Raw genomic sequence first — 20,586 nt, 5'->3', positions numbered from 1 at the left:
AGAACTGATTCATGTTTATCTAATTTTGGCTTCATAAAGGCTAAAGTCTAAACTAATTCAGTGGCAGAACAGCAAATTCAAAATTATGCTTGCTTCTGGAAATCCTACTTTAGGACTCTCATCTTAACAGCAATGCAAACCTATTCATAATTTCTTTCAGCATTATTACCAACAAAATGGAAAACAACACAAAGTGCTGTAAGCAACTATAAAGGAAGTCAATAGGAAATAGATGAATTGTTTGGTTAAAATGTTTTTAGCCTTATTGAAGTCAGTCATTATCTGACTACAATTAATATATATATTTAAAATATTTTCAAGTTGTTTGCATAATAAATGTAGAAGATCAGGGTCTAGCAAAGTTGGCTGCTGCAGAAGGATGCTTGGTACTCAGCTGACTACCCTTTGGTTTGGCCTACAGCTATTTGCTCCAATCAAGGATGTTACCATGTGTCTCTGAAATACACACCTATCTTTATGAATAAGAATTGCTTATTGTGAGATACCAAAGAGCAATGAGATTTTTTTAAAAAGTACTCCATCACAATTTTTGCCTGATTTCTCTGGGGTTTTTTGTATGGTTTTTGTTTGTTGGTGTTTGGTTTGTTTTTTTTTTTTAAATCTTCAATTAATGTGTGGCATTCACTGATGTACTACTGCTAGTACTCTCAGAAAATTAGGACATTTTGACCAATTTTCCAGGAACCTTTACGGACTAAACCAGGTGGAAGTGAGTTACAAAAAAGGATTTAAAAGAGAATGAGTGAATTTCCTATCCTTTATAATCATATCAGTGAATGAACTTTGCCTGGCTCATATTATTTCTGAGCTTTTAATCAACTAGTTCAAACCCTAAACCTCCCTGGTGGTTTTGCCTACAAAACTCTGCCTCCATCCTGCGTGTCTATAGCTTGTGCTTAGAACTCCTGTGGTTCTCCTGCCCCTCCTAAGTATTAGAAGAAAGCCCAGGTTGAGAGAAACACTGAGTAATTTCTCCTGAGTATCCACCTTGAAAAGAAACCACAGTAAGCCTCAACAGCAGAGGTTTCTTGCTCTCTCACCCATTTCTCGTATCTCTAAGTATATAAGATGGCTTTTGCCCCCTTCCACATGCTCTTTTCAACCAAGCATTTAGTGTAAGTGGAGGTTTCTAATGTTTAATCACAACTGAACATTTAATGAGGCATTCTTTCAGAAAGCTTTTATCAAAATACCCATTTTGTCTTGCTTTGAGACAATCACTTGAGAAACACTAAAAACAAGCATCGTAACTTCCCTACATATTTAACATTCTTTAATAACTTCCCCATAAAAGATGCATATCCTTGAGAGTCACTCCATTTTAATTGATTATTATCTAACTAAAATTGCTTGAAAACTAAGCTACTTTTCCCCAAGCTTAAAAGGATTGTTTCTTCACATCTTAGCATTATTTAAAATTTTTGACCATGCTGTTATGTGGTTTGATGATGGTGTAGATGCAAGTCCTTCTCAAGGTAACAAAGACTGTTCTGAAAGGCTTTTTTTGTGTCTCTTGGTTTTATGTGAGAGTTTTCCTTACTGTCTGTTGGTCATTTATCTTCCATGTCCTATTGCTCAGATCTCACTCAGCACATGAGTGTTTCACCATCTTCCATGATTATCTGCTTTGTGTCTAGTCGAATTGGGTACATTTTTTGTGAATTTCATGGAATATATGCCCATCCACTGGTACATTTTGTAATTAACAATGTGCATCTATGCTTTGTTGTGACTGCATGATTGTTTGTTGAAAATGGTTTGATCCTGGCAAGATCTGACTTGTGTCCAATTGTTTGCAAAAATAGGGTTTAGTTTTGGGGAGTATCTATATCCACTTTTTTCTTCCTATTTTTGCCACTTAGAGTAATGCTGGCATACAGTCATGAGTATAGTGGGGTTTAGTTTGCAGGTTTTTTTGGTTGAGTGAGTGGGTTTTTTGGTGTATTTTTTTTATGTTTAAGCATTGAACTGAAGAGTTATTACTCAATTTTGTGAAAATATTTCTCTATGCTAAGATAGTATGAAATAGAATTGATCAGTAAAGTTGTTTGGGTTTTCTTTAATACAGGTCTGGGATACAGACACAGAAAATAGCTGGGATGAAATGAACCAGATGTGCAGGGGTGTTACAGTACACAAGCTTATCTGAAGTAACTGTTCACATATACATGTTGCCCTACCGTTAATGGTAAGCAGCTGAGTGCTTGAAGAAAGTAGCGTAAGTTATGTTGTTTGATCCATGGGAAAAAGGCTAACCATGACAAATACTATGCACAAGCTGACATACTTTGTCTACACACACACTCCCTCTGATAGTTTATAACCTCAGCAAGTTAGTTAAAAGATGTGATGTGACTGAAATTCCATTACTGCAGCAACTGAAGTACTACCTGCTGCCTAGAATAGTCTGGGATAACGCACTGATACTACCATTATTGAACTCTGATGATCACTGTGATGATATCAACCTAGTGCACGAATGTATGACTATTAAGGCAGGTTATATAGATTATGGGGAAAACAACTTTCTATTTTCTCCAAAATACGTTAGTAATTGTACTTGCCACTGACTGACAGTCGTCCTGATGTTTCCCATCTCTATCATGTCTGCTTAGTTGTCCTCTAATATTCTCAGTTATGTTTGTCCAGCTCACCAAATCTGTGACTTTCCAAGACAAGCTTCTGTTTTCAGATGGCCGTACTATATTCTTGAGGAGGGATTTTTTTGTGTGTTTTGTTTTGGGGTTTTGGGGGTTTTGTTTGTTTGTTTGTTTTTTAAAGCAAATATGACTTGACTGCTTTAATACACATTTTTTTCTTGGATATTTAGCTTGTTTCAATGACTCCAGTATTATTGGGAAGCAGATGGATCTTCTCTCCTGGTATCTTGCCATCCTGACAGAATGATGGATGTGAGCACTTGAAAAATCTTTATCTTATTCTACATTGCTCTTAGATGTTTTCTAGCTCCTGCTTTGAAACTGACACCCAGCTTGGCTTACATTTTGTATGGGTCTTCTGTGATTTGTGCTTTCATCAGGATGAACACTGCACATACTCATTCAGCTACTACATCTCACTTTGCTGCTTACTGTTTTCCTTGTACTTATACATAGTATAGTACATATACTTATGCACGTATCAGAGCTCCAAGACTGCTGTAGAAAAAATGCCTTATTTGGCTTGAACATACTAATCCTACTTTTCACATACACATGCTACTGTAAAACATTCCTTTTCAACTTAGTGCACCATTTTCCTTCCAATGCGTAAATTGTCTTCTGATTGCTGCCTATGATTAAAAAACCCCCTAGATTTGTAGATGAGGAGAGAGCAGTGCATGTCATGCTCAACTTCAGCGAGGTTTTGAACACTGTCTACCTCAGCATTCTTGTATCTAAGTTGGGATATTATAGTCTTGACTGGTGGAAAATAGGTTAAAAAAAGACTGGCTGGCTGACCTGGATCAGGCTAGAGGAGAAGGCTTCAGGGAGATCTAATAGCAGCCTGCAAGTACCTATGAGGAAGTTATAAAGATGACAGTCAGGCACTTCGCAGTGGCACATAATGGGAAGATGGGAGACAAAGACTGTAAGTTGAAACAAGAGAGAATCACACTGAATATAAGGAAAAACATCTTCATCATAAGGACAATCAAGCACCAGAACAGGCTGCTCAGAGACGTTGTGCCATCTCCATCCTTGAACGTTTTTAAGACCCAATTGGATAAAGCCCTGACCAACGTCACCTGCTCTCATTGCTGACCCTGCTTAGAACAGGAGATTGGACTAATGACTTCCTGCACTCCCTTCCAACCTGAATTAAGGTCCTGAGGCAGTAGGAGCCTTATGTCAAACACAATTTTATTGAGTTTTACTCCCCTGGCCTTTCTAAGTATACATTGAGATTGTTTGCTGTCAAATACAATTTCTGCCATTCTGTTACAAAATTCATACAGCAGGTTCTATTCATACAGGATTAGAGACTGCTTTATCTGGAGTGAATCTATGAGGCAATGTGCAATATGTTGTAGGTTAACATTAGTTTTCACAGTGCCTTGGTGAAACAGTAAAAATTAAGAGAGGGTGTAATTCCATTATGTGTAAGCTTCTGCATGTAGGCAGGAAGAATCACCTATGAAAAATCCAAATGAGATATGAAGTAGTGGTTCTTCAGAATAGTATCTGAAATTAACAGTGAATCACAAGTCAAATATGAATAAAGAAATTCATGCTAACATTAAAGAAGGATAATTTTTCTTAATAAAGGTATCTTCTGCAAGCCATGAATTAATTTCTCTTTTCCACTCAGTGCTGATAAGACACCAAATGCAGCATTGTGTCTAATTGGGAGCACTACGGTTCCAGAGAGATATGGACCGAAGGGAGTAATTGGATTAAATTCTCATGTTTTATCTGAACATAGATAAAAGCAACACATATGATCAGATGTCTATAAAACATCTATTTTCTGTGAGGAAAGGTTGAAGAAATTGGAGATAGAACACAAGACTAAGGGATGAGCTGCCAGACCACCTAGCAGGTAATTAGTAGTATAACAGAGGAATGGAATAATTTGTTTTCCTTCTCCACTCTGTACAGGACAAAATGACCTGGGTTCAGACTACACCAAGACTGTTCAGGTTAGATATGACAAGAACTTCCAGAGTAAGGACAACAAAGTAATACAGTAGATCATCCCAGGCAAATTTCCTTTATTGGGAATTTTTAGAGAAAAAAATGGATAAACATCTGTCAAGAATTAGGCAGGTGGCACTGACACCACCCTAGGGAGAGGAATGGATAGATGACTCAATGATTTGCTATGGTTCTATGAATAACATCATTTATGATATCAATCTATTTGGTTTCTTTTAATATAACATTGTTTCTCTTAATATAACATTGTAGGCGGCACTACCATTTTTTTGGTACAGGCTTGACTCCAGTAATGTTCTTGGGTATCAGTAGCTATGGACTGGTGTGCAACATGGTGGTAAATTGTTGCCTTCCCAATACAGTACTTGCCAAAGTTTGTATTAGGCATCAAATAATGAAACCAATTTTGCTTTTATGAAATTAGGTTTACTTTAGTTGTACTAAGTTTGAGTACTTTGTCTATTTACATAGACGTTTTGCCTGCCTTTTCAAGTTATTATGAATGCTACCTAATATATGAATTACACATTTTTAGCAAGTCTAAAATCCAATTTCTGATTTTCCCCATTTGCTTTGTCTTATTCACACCAATGAAATTGAGAAGTAGGCGTTTTATATATTTCCACATATGACAAACTTGGCAGATCCTACTCCTTCAAAAATGTGATTTTACAATTTTAGAAGCTTTTCTCAAGGCAACATATTGTATTGTCCATTCCTGGTATAATTTTCTGGTGCTCACACCTCTATTATGTGAAGAATCATAAGTTTTGTGTTATTAAATTCATGAATTTAAAGTTTTTAACTGAAAACTGAATCTTCTGGTTGTCCATGGAGCCTGGTGGATAGAGCCCGCTATTTTCCTGCAGTATTCTACAAGTAATTTACATTGTCCTTAATAGTATTATGATCTGACCACTGTATAATTTCAGTTCAAATTTTTTTTCTTGAATGCAATTTGGTTTTCTTCCCTTGAAAAATACTAAAGGATTCTTTGAAGCCTAGTACATTCACAGATGTCCCAGTATATGCTTGGCATTCAATTTCCTGTTTCTGTGCTGTGTCTTCACATTCTACATTTTAGAAACCATTTAAATTGCACTGTATTAATATATAGGTGTAAAATCTCATCCCTCCTCCCTCTCACTTATTGCTTGGTTCCTTAGTATAACACATTTCTTTCTTCACCTGTGAGCTTTGGCATCGATACTCCCTTTTGACAAAGTCACTGAATACGTCCCCCTGTGCCGGTCATTTTCTGTTATCATGGTACTTTTCTCCTGTAACCAAAGATTTTCCTTTGCACTTTCTCTCCTATTTATGAACTTAATTTTGCACTGGTTTTGGTACATATACTTTACATTTTTGTACTTTTACACACTAATTTCTGCTACTTCTGTTGCATCTATTTGTTCTCTGCACTTGACTTGAACATCAGAGGCTAAAATCCAAACCATACAAGCAAAAAAACCTGAAAAATAATTTCTTATTGCTTAAATATCTTAACCTTGGGGAGACCTGATTGTTTTTTCAGTGTTTAGGACTAGACAGTACAGGAGGCCAAGGAATGTTTTTAAGCAATAGACTGTCTCTGCATGTTGCTGATAGGCACTATATCACAATTATAGCATTGCAATTAATATGTAAAAATTTCATCAACCACTTAAAGCTGGGGCAGAAACTTGTTGACGCTGAAGCACAGCAATCAGATAAACTAAGCACACATCCTTAATTTCCTTGGAGTTACAACGTTGTATGTTGTACTTCCCATTAAAACACTTTTCTGTAGCATTATGAAATACTGGATTGCCGAATTAGATAACCTGTAAAAGTGGATTTTGACTTTTATAAAAAAATAATATACATATTCATGTAATGTATGTGAAGAAGTTGACTTCAGAATAGCCAGCACTAGCTATTAGAGTTCCCAAGTTAATTGTGTTAAAAAAAGTCATCTGTGTCTGAGTTAAAAATCTTATTTATGAACAATTCAATCTGTGAAATTTGGACCTCATTACAGTCCCCCTTTTGCTTGCGTTTGAAAGCATATCCAAAGCAAAAGGCTGAAAAGTCAGATTGGACATGCCTAATTCCCCTCATATATGCAGCGTGGATAGCAGATATAAGGGGAAACCATAGAGAAGCACAAGCCGGAGATGCAGTGACATGAAAAGCTTCTTAAACCCCTTTCCCTCATAATTCATTCTAACTGTGAATATACCCATAAGACAGAACCAGAAAGATACTTGTGGGGTTTTTTTTATATGATTTTACTTTATTATGTAAAACTGCCTTGAAGAAAGAAAGAATGCCACTGTTCTTTTAAACAGTTCTGATTATATGAATACTAATGGAAAAGGTTACTTTGAGTTCTTATTAAGTGATTAGTTTTCCTTTATATTTTTATAGGACCTTCATAATGACAGTCTAAATTTAGTGCTATGGCTGCTCATAAACCATTAGGAACAACACAAATATCTTCTTTATAGATGGGAAGGTAGAAGGTACTGAAAAATAATTCAGGTTTGAATGTGTGGAAGTAAATTTATGTAAATTGCTGTCAGTCATCTACGTATTCATTTCACTAGCAAAATAACATTATAAATGATCTGTAGCCAACAATTCTTCACTTGAAGACATGCAATGCAAATATTTATTCAAAACAGAAAAAGAAAATCACTTAAGGATAAGCATAAGTCTTACCACGCCAATAGAAAAGTAGTTATTGATGATGTTGTAAGGCACTGGGTCTCCTTTCTCATCTTTGTCATTGGGTATTACTTCGAACTTCCACCTGTCCAGCAAAATCTCTGAGCTGTTCTCAATGTCTTTTAAGATCTTCATCAAATTCTCACCTTCGTAACCTAGCAAAACATGAAAACAGTTATTTAGTCAAGCATAATAAAGTTTAATTCTATTTTCTTTCTCTTTCTAGATGACTGGAAAAATGAAAACTATGCATATAAGACCTAAAAAGCAGGACTGTGTTTAAAGAATTTACAATTTTCCAGCACCTGTCATGAAAAGCAGTACAAATACAAAGCTGATTTCTGCACTCAGCTAAATTAATGTAAACTTAGATTAATTCTACAGATACTACTCAGTATCAGATTTATACTGGAGAAAATAATTTCATCTTCAAAACTTGGCGATCCCTTGAATTTTCCAAGCAGTTATAGGAGTTATCCAAAAAGTTAAGGTTATATTTGCAAAACGTTCTTGTTCTTAATATTTAAATCCCTTTGATTTCAAAATTTATGGAAAAAAGACATACGGTAAATTTGTCTGATTAAAATCTGACAAGAGATTGAAAGGTTAAAAGCTGTCTACTATTTTTTGTCAATTGTTTCAATGTGGTTTAGCATAACAAATCCAAAATTCAAAATCCATAAACAATAACATATCAGCAGAACTAAAATTTTTCCATCGTTCAACAACTTCTTTATGAACCTCATTGTGCTCTGTAGAGAGATCTTACTTGCCGAGAAGCCCTCACACATCTTTAGGTAATTCACTAGTAGTAGTAGTTCACTACACTGTATATTAATCTCAGTAGAAAACTTGTGTGTACTCAGGAGTGTTTAAACGACACACAGTACGTGTGTGTGCTTGTATAAAAAGTGTGGAGAATTTACTCAGTGACATTATCAACTCTGACGACTATTCAGACCAAACAACTTTGTAACAGATAACTAAGATTTGTGGAGTCACTCCTCCTCCAAATTAGAAATAAATTTTCATATTCAAGCAATATGTACTTCCTGGGTCATTAACAGTTTTAGCAAGCAAAGCCATTCAAAGCCTCCCTGCTCAAAACTCATTGCTGACGTATTTCTTTATGGTTGTGTAGGATATTTTTGTTAGTTACTGCCAACCATCACATAACAGCAGCATGCATAATTTCATTTGTCTGCATCCTTGAGATCACTCACCAGCAATTTAGTTTCTGAAAGCCCTGTCTCCTCTCCCATCTATGGAAGTTCCAGAAAATCTGTGTTGTGGCATTGTCTACCACCAAGCTACTGGGCAAAGAATGATGAAAGACAGAATATCTTCATACTGTCTTTTTCTACTTTAGTCCAGATGGAATCACTCGAAACAGAAGGTAAATAAATAGAAGTGAATGGAAGGACAGGTCTTGACTAATGTAATCGAATGTTCTCATAGCTGACCCTGCTTAGAAGAGAAGATTTGTCTAGACTTCCTGTGATCCCTTCCAACCTGAATTATTCTATGACTTGACTCTATGAACTGTTCAGAAAGTGAAGCTATGCTGATTTGATTAGGTTTTGGGTTGGTTTTTCTTCTTTTCTCTCCTAAGACTATGTGAATAAACAATCACCAGTCATGACAGAGAAAATAAAGGAAGCTCACAAATTATTTGATAGAACATTACAGCTAACAAAAAGGTTCTATAGCATGGAAACTACTGAGAATTTGCTAAAGACTATCTGGTAACAAGGCAGACATTTGGAAAGGAAACTTGCTATGATGAGACAGAAGAAGGAAGAGATATTTACAAAGGCTGAGAAGTTCCAAATAAACAGCCAAGTTTCAAATACACAACATCTTGACTGAAACAGCCACCTGAGACCTGAAATAGAACTGGCTGTGAGCCCATAAACTGACATGCTTTCACCAGAGACTGAGTCTCGCCTAAGACTTTCTTCTCTGTGTCTCCTTCAAGTTATCCTGTAATGCAAATCCTGAATGGAAATAAGTTATAGGAGGAGTGGAGAGTAAGGCTCCATACATCCAGAAAAGGATGGAAAGGGTATTAAAGGTTTGATTTTACATATATTCTCCTTTCAGCATTCTTTGCCTTCTCATTTCCTGAGAAATAGCACCACAGCACTTATTGTCTGGAATCCTCTGTAGGAGAGGAGGAGTGGATCAAAGGAACTAGTCTGAGGTTGAGACACATTTTTCATTCAATATTTATGAATATTAAAAAAAATGAAACCACTCCAAACCCATTATTAGCTGTTTTCAGTAACCCCTTCAGGACAGCCCCAATTAAAATCCATTTAAGAATACTCCCTTTATAAGGTATTGATCAAAGAAATAACTGCAATACAGATGGTAAAAAGCCGACCATATAGCTATATACTACTATCATTGCAACTTGAAGCCTTTTCGGTGTAGCAAAAGCTACAAACAAGGTATGAAGAGTGATTACAACGTTTAATATCTATAAAATTGTTCATATAACATTTACAGACAGCTAATTCCAAAAAGAGGAAAGGTGATACAGGTTCTTTACATACATCACTAAAAAGAAATCCAAATGTTGAGAGTAGACTCTGATGCAAAAGTTATTTTTTTCCTTTTAGTTACATAATACATTGTATGTTAATTTGTGTTTACCTCCTCCCCATCTCAGACACCTTGCTAAATCATTGCCAGTCCCAAGAGGCAGGATAGCAACTGGAGGATGCTTAATCAAGTTTGCTTTCTCTGTGAATAAAGAAGGAAAAATAAAACTAAGGAACAAAAAAATCTAATTGCATGGTACTGATACAGTAACTGTGTTAGGTTTAGTTCCATTGAAAGACAGTGCTACATGTTTTGTATATGAGATTATGCTGCCTGCTCAGCAACAAGCATTTCACCAAGCCACTCCATTATGCATCCCCTTCTCCAGTCAATATTCAATTCTTAATCCTAATTTACTCGATTGTTATCACAAGGACTTTTGTAACTCATAGATGTGATAAACATTCATAAACAACAATGCTCAGGATCTTTCCAAGACTGAACATGTGCTCTGTTGCTCTCAGCTCTGCCATACCCAGCTATGAACGCAAAAGAGTAATAGTTAAGAGCATGAATAATTAGAGTAATCTTGTACTTTTTCATCTGAGTAACCAAATTTGTGTTTAACTGTGTATTCACTTGGATTCGTGTCTACACATGAGCACCACTACCACGAATTCCCCAGAACCAACATCAGGGGTTTGCCCATCTGGAATTAAACCTGCTATTCAAAATGAGCGTTGATCTATCTGGTCAAGTCTCTAAGGCAATATTTTGGATTTAATAAGTAATAGTTTGAAATGTATGAACTTACAGTGCCTTTTGACTCTTCATCAGTATTTTTCTAACATTTCAAACCAAAAGATCTCTGTTCAAAATCCAATGGGAAAACCCTTGCCAAGAAATACAGCCTTTCTGAAAGCTGGAAGTGGGACAGATATCCCAAAGGTATAATATCTCAAATTTTTAATTTGTCAAATTCCCCATTTAAGTAGCAAGTCTGGTTTAAAAGTTATACTAGAATAGTTAAACAATTGACTATTGTGTTCATACAATGATGCACAAGTATCAGCAATTCTCACTAGGAGTTTATATATCCAATGGATGTGGCAGGGACATCTTGTTATTTATCATAGAATCATAGAATGGTTTGGGTTGGAAGGGCTCTTAACGATCATCTATATCCAATCCCGCTGCCACGGGCAAGGACACTCTCCACTAAGCCCCATCCAACTTGGCCTTGAACACTTCCAGGAAGGGGGTATCCACAATTATCAATTTATCTCTTCAATTCTTTAAGACTTAGCATTTACACCACCAGTGTACTGCAAATCTTTAAGAGAATTTAACATTTAATAGAATAATAATTTAAAAAAAGTGTAAAAGTCTCAAACTGAGGAGAAAAAAGTTTAGGGTTTTGGTTTTTTTTTTTTTCCTTTTTCATGTGGTTGGTTTCTTTTTTTTCTTTTCTTATTGCTTTGCTCTCAGCTAAGATTCTCTGTATATCAGGAGATCAGGGAAGAAAAGATCCAACCAGAAAGTATCTATTTCTCAAAACAGATGATTTCTTAAACTTTATATACACTACTTGTGCCAAAGGACTTTGTTCACTAAAAGAAACACCTTAGATTTGATTCAGTTTGGGGAGTAGACTTTGAACTGAAATTAAAATAGATTGATTCAATTTTCTTGCTTTCTGGAAATCCAGAGGACTACAAATACTGCACTTGTCTAGGGATTTTGAATATCCTTAAAAATAATCATGTCCCAAATGAATAAACGTCAAAAATTTCAGTGAACAAGATCTTGTTTGAAATAGTTGTATCTGTACTTTGGTACATAAGAGCAGTAAAATGAAAAACATGAGTCAAGCAAAACTATGTAAACACTATTGATTACCTATGCAATCCAAAATCCAGCCTACTGTTCCATCTCCACCACATGCTAGTACTCTGAACTCAGGAACATCTCGGAAAAAATTTAACCTAAAAACAGTAAATGAAGATATCTATTTAATAATCATAAATGCATTGTGCATTATACAAATATTTTATGGCTTAAGACATTTCATTTACTAGTAAATGGCAAGTGAACACTTGAAAAATAATTACCCCTGCTCATGTATTCATTTTTTTAGACAAATGCAATCCAACCTTGTATTATCTGAAAAATTTAATATGAAATTATTAGTTCAAGGGTTCTTATGGTACATTAATACTAGAAATAGCATGGACTCAATGGATAATCCAAATCTTTGTCTCAGTTCAAATCTTGTCTGAAACTATTGTCAGAAAACATTCTCTGTTACCTACTTATAAATGGATATGTGGTCTCTCAAGACAGAAAAGTCTAAGGTGGCTAAATGTATCAGCCACAACATTTCCTTGTGAGGTGCTGGCTATAAAAGGATATGAAAACAGCACACTAATACGTAATAAGCTGAGCATTTTGTGGTTGATAAAAACAGCTTTGCACCATGGTTTAATACAAAATGAGTAAGCATCAGATCGAATATGCTCATTCCATCATCCTACAAACCGTATTTTAAAAGTGAAATATCTTTGGTAATATTTGCCTGGCTATTTCTGCTTCCATATCTATTGAGTGCTGGACAGTATTACCACCTCATCATCCACTTCATTCAATACCAATGTTCCATAATGCTGAAAAGTGAGGATATATTAAAACAATTCTAACTTGCAATATTTTAAATTTGAAAGCATCTTTTCAGGATAGCTTTTGACACATACTGAAATTAGTCCTTACACATAAATTGTGACTAGACAAAAACATTCCAGTAATTTTGCTGAATTATTTTATATATATATGTGTGTGTGTGTATGTACATTCATATATATTCTATTCATTAGTGTCACAGACACCTAAATCCATATTTTATATATGCCAGTGACCAGGTCTGATTTCCAGTTTGCAATCTCCTAATAAATGCACAATTAGTATATTGTACCTAGATTCTTAAATACAAATAAATATACACCATAACTTGCAAGTGTTTAATTCAAGCTATTTCCCATATGAAACTTTAGCACTGCACAGAGAATGGTGTTCCTGTCCCTAGAAAGTTTAAAAATTATTTTAGGCTTCTTAATAAATCGATAACACATGAAAAACTACAAGACTAAAAGAACGAGTATGGGAGAAGGAAATGGAAAGCACAATGGTCATAAAATGTTATTTAAGATGTAGAAGATGACAGGACAACTTCTTGTTCTATTAGTTTTAGTCCAGAATTTCAAGGTTAGCAAACCTACACAGAATTAAGCCCATCACATTGCTGTCCCACTCCCGCTAATTTTCTCTGCTCATAAAAGCTCTTAGTCACTTTCAAGTGTCAAGTTCAACGTCTGAAGGATGCTTACTCCTCCTGTACCAAACCCTGCTTCGCCCTTCTCACCTCATGTTCTACTTCACACATCTGCAGGACAAGTGCTATAGGATCTCTTCTGATCCAAAATGTCATGTGCCAAATCTGACCAGGTACACTTGGGGAACCCATCTTCCAATAAGCAGATGTGCTGAAATACCCTCTGCTGGAAGTCACATCCTACCACTGTGAGAGCGGGCACTGAGATATGCCCTGGCCCACAGGTGAGCATCTGTCACTTCATGAGACCTAGCGAAGAGACAACTGCCTCCCATCACCAGCATTCCCACTTGGACCCAGTGTGTTGGGTCTGTAGAAAGTTAGCAGTTCTAATTGTATTGCTTCCAGTACTGAGGGTATTTCAGATTAATTTAAAATCAAATTATAGCCCAGAGGTGATGGCAGGGTACTAACTTTTATAAACATATAAGCATTTTCTACCACATGTAACACATGTGAAAAAGAAAGTCTGGGAAAAACAAATAAACAAACAAATCAAAAAACCAACATCAAAAGTACAGAGTTAATGCCAGTGTTAATCCAGATAGGCAGAACATAGAGCTAAACCTCCATCTCCCTTTTTATAAACAAGTATCATCACCATATGGCTATCAAACATTCTTTTTGTTTTGACTGTATATTTAATCTTCATCAAAAAAGTATAACTTCCCAAGAAAGTGGGGGATTGAAGAACCTGACAAAACCATATTGTCAAAAAAAATCTCAATAAGATTCATTCATACTTCCCCTAGAGCATTTTATATTCATAGTGAATTTTCCAAACAATTTCATAGTACAACATGAAGTTCACATCACTTTTTGTAAATTTAAATATAAAAATGATACATACATTATATAAATATATAATACATAAAACCCATAAACTATATCTTACATAGTATATTTGCATATATAAATAGTGTATACAACTATAACAAATATAAATATTTATAAAATCTAATTAATTTATAAAATTAAATTGTTATATAATTATATATGTAAATAAATCTCATTCATTGAATTAGAATGTGCAGTCTACGTTAAGAGTTGGGAAGAGAACATGGTTTTCTGTTTATAAGGTTTCAAAAAAACGGAAGTCATCGTAAAGGCTTTGTTCACTGTTAGACTAAGGTAAAGGACCAGAATAGAAGATTTAGTCCTATTTTCTTGAACTGATTTGTACAATTGTACAAGAACTCTAGGTATATAGAATAAACACAAAATAGCATAAAAATATAAAACAGTACTTAGAAGGGGTCTCTTCCTCAAAAATTTTATCTCTACTTTTTTAGAAAAATATTATTATTATGATTACTCTTTATATAGCACAATACAACAAGTATGACATTAAGTACAAAGGACAAATGTCCACTATATCAGTAACTTTCACAGAAATTATGTCAATAATCTTGACAGAAATTAAATAGGATACAAGAAACAGGTAAATCAGAAACATCAAAACATGTATTTTAGTTGTATCGAATTAATTTGTACTATGATTCACACAGAATCATTTAATACAACACATTATTTCAGTAATTTTTTTCAATGAAGAAAAATATTGCCACTAATGTATTTCTATCATCAAAATTGACAAGATCATCTAATTCTTGCCTGATGATTGTATGCAGAAAACAATAAATGGTCGACCTTTCCAGTCTGAAGGTGAAGAAGGTTAATTTTGAGCATATTTAAGCTGAAGGAGGATCGATTTAGATTAGATGTTAGAAAGAAATTCTTTACTGTTAGAATGCTGAGGCACTGGAACAGGTTGCCCAGAGAAGCTGTGGATGCCCCCTCCCTGGAAGTGTTCAAGGCCAGGTTGGATGGGGCTTTGGGCAACCTGGTCTAGTGGAGGGTGTCCCTGCCCATGGCAGGGGGGTTGGAACTAGATGATCTTTGAGGTCTCTTCCAACCCAAACCTTTCTATGATTCATTAAACTGCAGCTTCCTTTTTTTTTTTTTTTTTTTAGAATATCTCCCAATTTTTTACATTGTATACACATAGTTCTTAGCCCATGGTCAATATTTAACATAGTAAATGGGCGTAGTCCTCAGACTGAGCTGTAAAACCTATCAATTGATATCTTCAGCTCAATAGCTCCCTTGTAAATCCATCTGTTTTAGTCTTGCCTAATCCAGTTTCCTATCTGCTGGAAGTAAAACAAATAAATTTAAATCACTGAAGGTGTTTGATACCAGCCTATTTTTATTTTATTTTGCCAGACACAAGGATCACGCACATAGGCAATTATTGAGTTTCTGCTGGTAAATTAGTAATTTGCACTTCACAGATAGCAACTGTTTCAGCTACCTATACTACCCTAATTCAGTTTTTCATAATAATCTCATCAAATCCATGTGAATACAGAGAAACTATTTATTAATAAAGTACCAGTACTAGAGGACTTAACTATTTGCTGTTGAATCATGTATTTAATTGATTTATGCACATATAAGAGACACACCCACACCCCCACACCCCCTTATACTTACAGAATTGTTTTAGAAAATCCTGTCCCACTCACAGTAAACCTATTTTAAAACATAAGTTGCAATGCTTTCCATTTAGATACCTCCACATGACTTTCTCATACCCAGAAGCAGTGCACTCTGCAGAGACTTGGGGTGCTCAGCCACACGAGGTGGCATAACAGCAGCGCTGTGTGAAATTGTTCAGCCAGTCTTCTTCACTCACAGTGGAAGCAAAAATTAAAACTGTCAATAGCCCAAGCAAAGAATAATCCACTGATACTAGTATCTCAGGAGAGATATCAGCTAAATGTAAAGAAAGCTGCAAATTATCAGTGGATATAAAAATACTATTTAACTTGGTAAGGTTTTCCACTGCAAAGAAGATCAAAGTGCAAAAAAAGGGAACAGAACTTAGTATCTGCCTACATTAGAGAAATTTTCTCTTAAATACTCAAATTGGGGTTAGAGCTACTTCAGGTCTGGTGGCTTAAACCCGTGTTTTTACTGAGCTGCTTTTACAATTACCCCTGAGTAATTTGGATTCAGATTTTGGAGAAGGAGAATAATTTAGAAATAGACGATCAGTAAAATTTGTAAATACTTTTGTCTCATAGCTTCTCAGCCAATATTACTACACAGAGTACATGAACTTTGCCAATTACAATACTTGCGTCTAATTGTAATCAGCTGCAAGACAGAGATAGGACTTCAGAAGTTCTGCATTGTTAATAAGTTTCTTTGTATATCATAAAGTTATTTGTTATGACTTCTATTTCAAAACTTCTACATTCACAGTAGTAAAGCAAGCTGGCCTTAAAGGTATTGAGACAATAATATTCAACCAATGAATATGTAAATTCATTAAATTCAACAAATATTTATTTTTCATAAAGTGTGGTATAAATCAAATACAGTAAAATCATCAAAATTTTCTTGAATAGCATCCGTAACTTATCAGGTTGGTAATTACAAGTGAACCAGTATGACATTCGCATATTGGAATAGAACTTAAGCTGTGTGTGAATGAAAGATAAATGTTCACCCTAAATATCATCATCTCAAAGCAAATTAGAGCCTGCTAAACCTGCATTATCAGATTTATGTTAACAACGGATCAATCTGATAGATATCTCACACTTCTAGGTGAACCCTATAACTTAGAAACTTGTGAATTCACAATGCTGGGTTTAATCTAGTAATTTCACTAATTTAGATGTTCAACTCACCACTGATTTTTCTTAAACCAACTGCCCAGAGGAAAATATCAAGTTGAAAGACAAAAGCAATTGCATTGTTGCAATGCTTACTCCTTTATTGTAATGACCATATCATTGTCATTTTATCAAACAAAGCAAACACAACCCCTGACAAATGGTTATTTACTTGAGTATATGAATGAAAACTAAAAAGAGTTTTTCCTCTTCTAGACTGCCAAACTGAGCTGGCAATGTAACTGGACAACATACACACTTTAACCTCATTACAACTCTCAGTTACAGTCTTCTGTATACTGCAATGACACTATTCATGTGACAGTAAATCATTCTAATAAAAAAACCAGTTTCAATAAATCCAGTTTATCATTGCATGGGGCAATACATTCCTGTCCTGGAATGGCATTTTAATGTGCAAAAGTTAACTGGTAGATGCCTATATTGCAGCTGAAAATATTGTTTCCAGTTCATACTTCCTAAATACAAAAGTGGCTGCCAATTTCAAATCACAGGCTTGCTATAAACCACGATGGCACATTTAGAAAAACAAGTTCCCAGTCCTTCAGTGTGTGAACACAAGGAATATTGAGGAACTCCATAAATATAGGTGACATTTTATAGTCAGGTACCCAACACTGGAAACATTGGCCCATCACAGAATCATAGAACGGATGGGGCTTTGAGGGTTGGAAGGTACCTTTAAAGATAATCTGGTCCAAGTCCCCTGCCATGGAGAGGAACATTTTTCACTAAATGAGGTTACTCAAAGCCCCATCCAACCAAAACTTAGGTTTTTCTTAACTGTTGCTTAAGAGTTATACCAACCTATTTCTACATTATAACATTATAGTCAGTAGATGGACCCAAATAATTCTGATACAGATATTGAACAATAATGATAGTGTCAAACCTATGATCCCTGCAAGAATCATTGAATCATATAATCTTAGAATAGAATCATAGAATGGTTTGAGTTGGAAGGGACCTTAAAGATCATCTAGTTCCAACCCCCCCCGCCATGGGCAGGGACACCCTCCACTAGACCAGGTTGCCCAAAGCCCCATCCAACCTGGCCTTGAACACTTCCAGGGAGGGGGCATCCACAGCTTCTCTGGGCAACCTGTTCCAGTGCCTCACCACCCTCATAGTGAAGATTTTTTTCCTAACATTTAATGTAAATCTACCTTCCTTCAGCTTAAGGCCATTACCTTTTGTCCTATCACTACATCCCCTTGTAAACAGCCCCTTTATTTTGCTTTTTCTGCATAATACAAGATGGATAGCAGTCTTGCAGATTTGGGAGAGAGAGATGCCAGTCAGAAGAAGAAATACAGAACCATTTGTGGAAAAAGTGAATCAATATATGCTGGGTAGTGGGTGGAGGAAAGATGCTGGATGTCATACTGTCCTGCTTTCAGCTGGGATAGAGTTAATTTTCTACGTAGTAGCTTTACAGTGCTGTGTTTTGGATTTAGTCTGAGAATAATGTTGATAACACGTTTTAGCTGCTGCTAAGTAGTGCTTACACTAAGTCAAGTGCTTATGCCCTGCAGAAGGGTGCACGAGAAGCGGGGAGGGGTATGGCCAGGACAGCTGACCTGAACTGCCCAAAGGGATATTCCATACCATACGATGCCAGGCTCAGCATACAGTCCTGGGGGGAGTTGGCCAGGGGTTGGATCACTGCTCAGGGACCAGCTGTCCATCGGTCAGCAGGTGGTGAGCAGTTGTTTTTTGTTTGCATCACTCATTTGTCTTGAGTTTTATTTCCCTCTCTTTTTGCTATTTTCCTTTTCATTACAATTCATTATTATTATTATTAAACTGATCTCATCTCAACTCACGAGTTTTCTCACTTTTACCCTTCTGATTCTCTCCCCCATCCCACCGGGGGGGTGGGGAGTGAGCAAGTGGTGTGTGAGGCTTAGATGCTGGCTGGGGTTAAACCACGACACATACGGTCAGAAGTAACGTAAACTGTGATAGTCAAAAGCTTATTTTGGGGTGACTGACAAAAGAGAACCAGTTCAAGAATGCGAGGAGAGAAAAGCAAACTAATAAGTAGGCTAAAGGATGTGGCAGAGGCTTTTAAAAAATATTTCAAACAAGGGCTGTAATGGTGTGGCAAACTCACTACTGAACAATTACAGTGGTTAACAGAAAGGTGAATAAATCTGGTTCACATCTTTGGAAGTCTAGACTGAGATAGAAGTGGCAATTGATAATATTTACAATATTTAAAGATTGTGCTACGTATGCAGCAACCACTACGGATGTCATACAAGTAGAAATATTGTTAATCAGCTGTTTAAAACATCTCTAAACCGAAGGTTTAAGTTTCACATGTGAAGACTTACTCAGTTTATGTACTACTGATTATAACTTTAATCATTAGAATACAACCAACACACTATGGCTTGCTTTGCCATTCTTTGGCAAAAATGTATTTCTTCCCAAGTACTATGGACCACGTTCAAGGTTTTGTTCAGGAGAAAATAACTATGCAGTTATTATCTTCTAAAAATATTCTTGGTGTCTATGTCTTCCCAGAACACTCTGTATATTCCAAATATCCAACAGCAAAGAAATGCTCTAGCAATCAATTCCAATAATCAGGAAAAACAGTGTAATTTTCAAAATAGGCCCATTGCTTTGTGAAGTTATAAAGGCCCAGGTGCTGTAGATTCCCAACTAAATTACAGAGTAAGTTGAAGGGATTCAGTTTGGCTGTCTTGGGCACCTTTTAAAGTGGACAGAATTTAAGATTTAAAAAGGCCCGTTGAGGTAAACCTGCGGATAGAATTTTAAAAATATGTGCTCTCCAAATTAAATGCTTAAGAGACTTACAAAGAAATACAACTTTTGTGGATATAATTTCTATTATAGAGTATAAAAATAACATAAATTAGACATGTTAAATAATAGACTTAAGGGAACAGGAGCCTTTTCAGAGGGACAAAGCCTTTGTGAAACGGTGACCTCTCTACAGAGTCATGGGGGTCTGTGGCTCGACTGCTATTCATCCAGCCATTATTTACCTCTCTGTGAGGTGAACAATAACTGAATTTCAGATTCTTCAAGATCATTAAATCCACAATAACAGTTGTTGTCAGAAGTAGAAGACTCCTAAGGAGATATAACAACCAAACAGGGAAACTCTTTTCAAGGCTAAAAACACAGGTGCTAGGCACAAATTACACAATGCATCAGCCTGGCAATTTTCATGTCACTTTGTTAACTGTGGCAGTCTGTAACTGCGGAGTACCTTTTATGCCTGTGTTCAGCTGCAGAGTTTACGGGGTTCCTCCAGCTCACCCGTATCTCTCTACTCCCAAATAAAGACTGTCTAAATCACTAATTATTATACTAGTGTTTAAAGTGTACTGTTGCCCTTTGGCTGAGAGCTCCCTGATTTTCAACCCTCGCAGCAGGTCAGTTCCCATTGTTGGAAAGGAATCAATGTCAGAGAGTTGGCTGCCGTGCAATTTATTTGCATCATGTACATATTTCTATATACATTACGTACATGAGTCTTGACATAAACAGCTCTGAAAACCTTAGCTTAGGCATGCTAAGA

The 20,586-nt window shown here is 35.9% G+C and overlaps 1 protein-coding gene across 5 annotated transcripts in view; it reads right to left on the bottom strand.

Annotated features, from left to right (window-relative positions):
• Positions 1-20,586, bottom strand: part of DGKB (diacylglycerol kinase beta) — a 364,064-nt gene that overhangs the window by 197,830 nt on the left and 145,648 nt on the right. For all 5 annotated transcript variants that reach the window (XM_075746081.1, XM_075746082.1, XM_075746083.1 and 2 more), the window contains 3 exons: positions 11,835-11,920; positions 10,047-10,136; positions 7,383-7,543 (listed from right to left, as the gene is read on the bottom strand). In XM_075746081.1, coding sequence (XP_075602196.1) covers positions 7,383-7,543; positions 10,047-10,136; positions 11,835-11,920 — 337 coding nt within the window. The remainder of the gene's footprint in view (positions 1-7,382; positions 7,544-10,046; positions 10,137-11,834; positions 11,921-20,586) is intronic.

Source organism: Balearica regulorum, chromosome 2 (genome assembly GCF_011004875.1).
Source record: "Balearica regulorum gibbericeps isolate bBalReg1 chromosome 2, bBalReg1.pri, whole genome shotgun sequence".
In the NCBI taxonomy this organism is placed as follows: domain Eukaryota; kingdom Metazoa; phylum Chordata; class Aves; order Gruiformes; family Gruidae; genus Balearica; species Balearica regulorum.
This window is presented reverse-complemented; position numbering and strand designations above follow the sequence as displayed.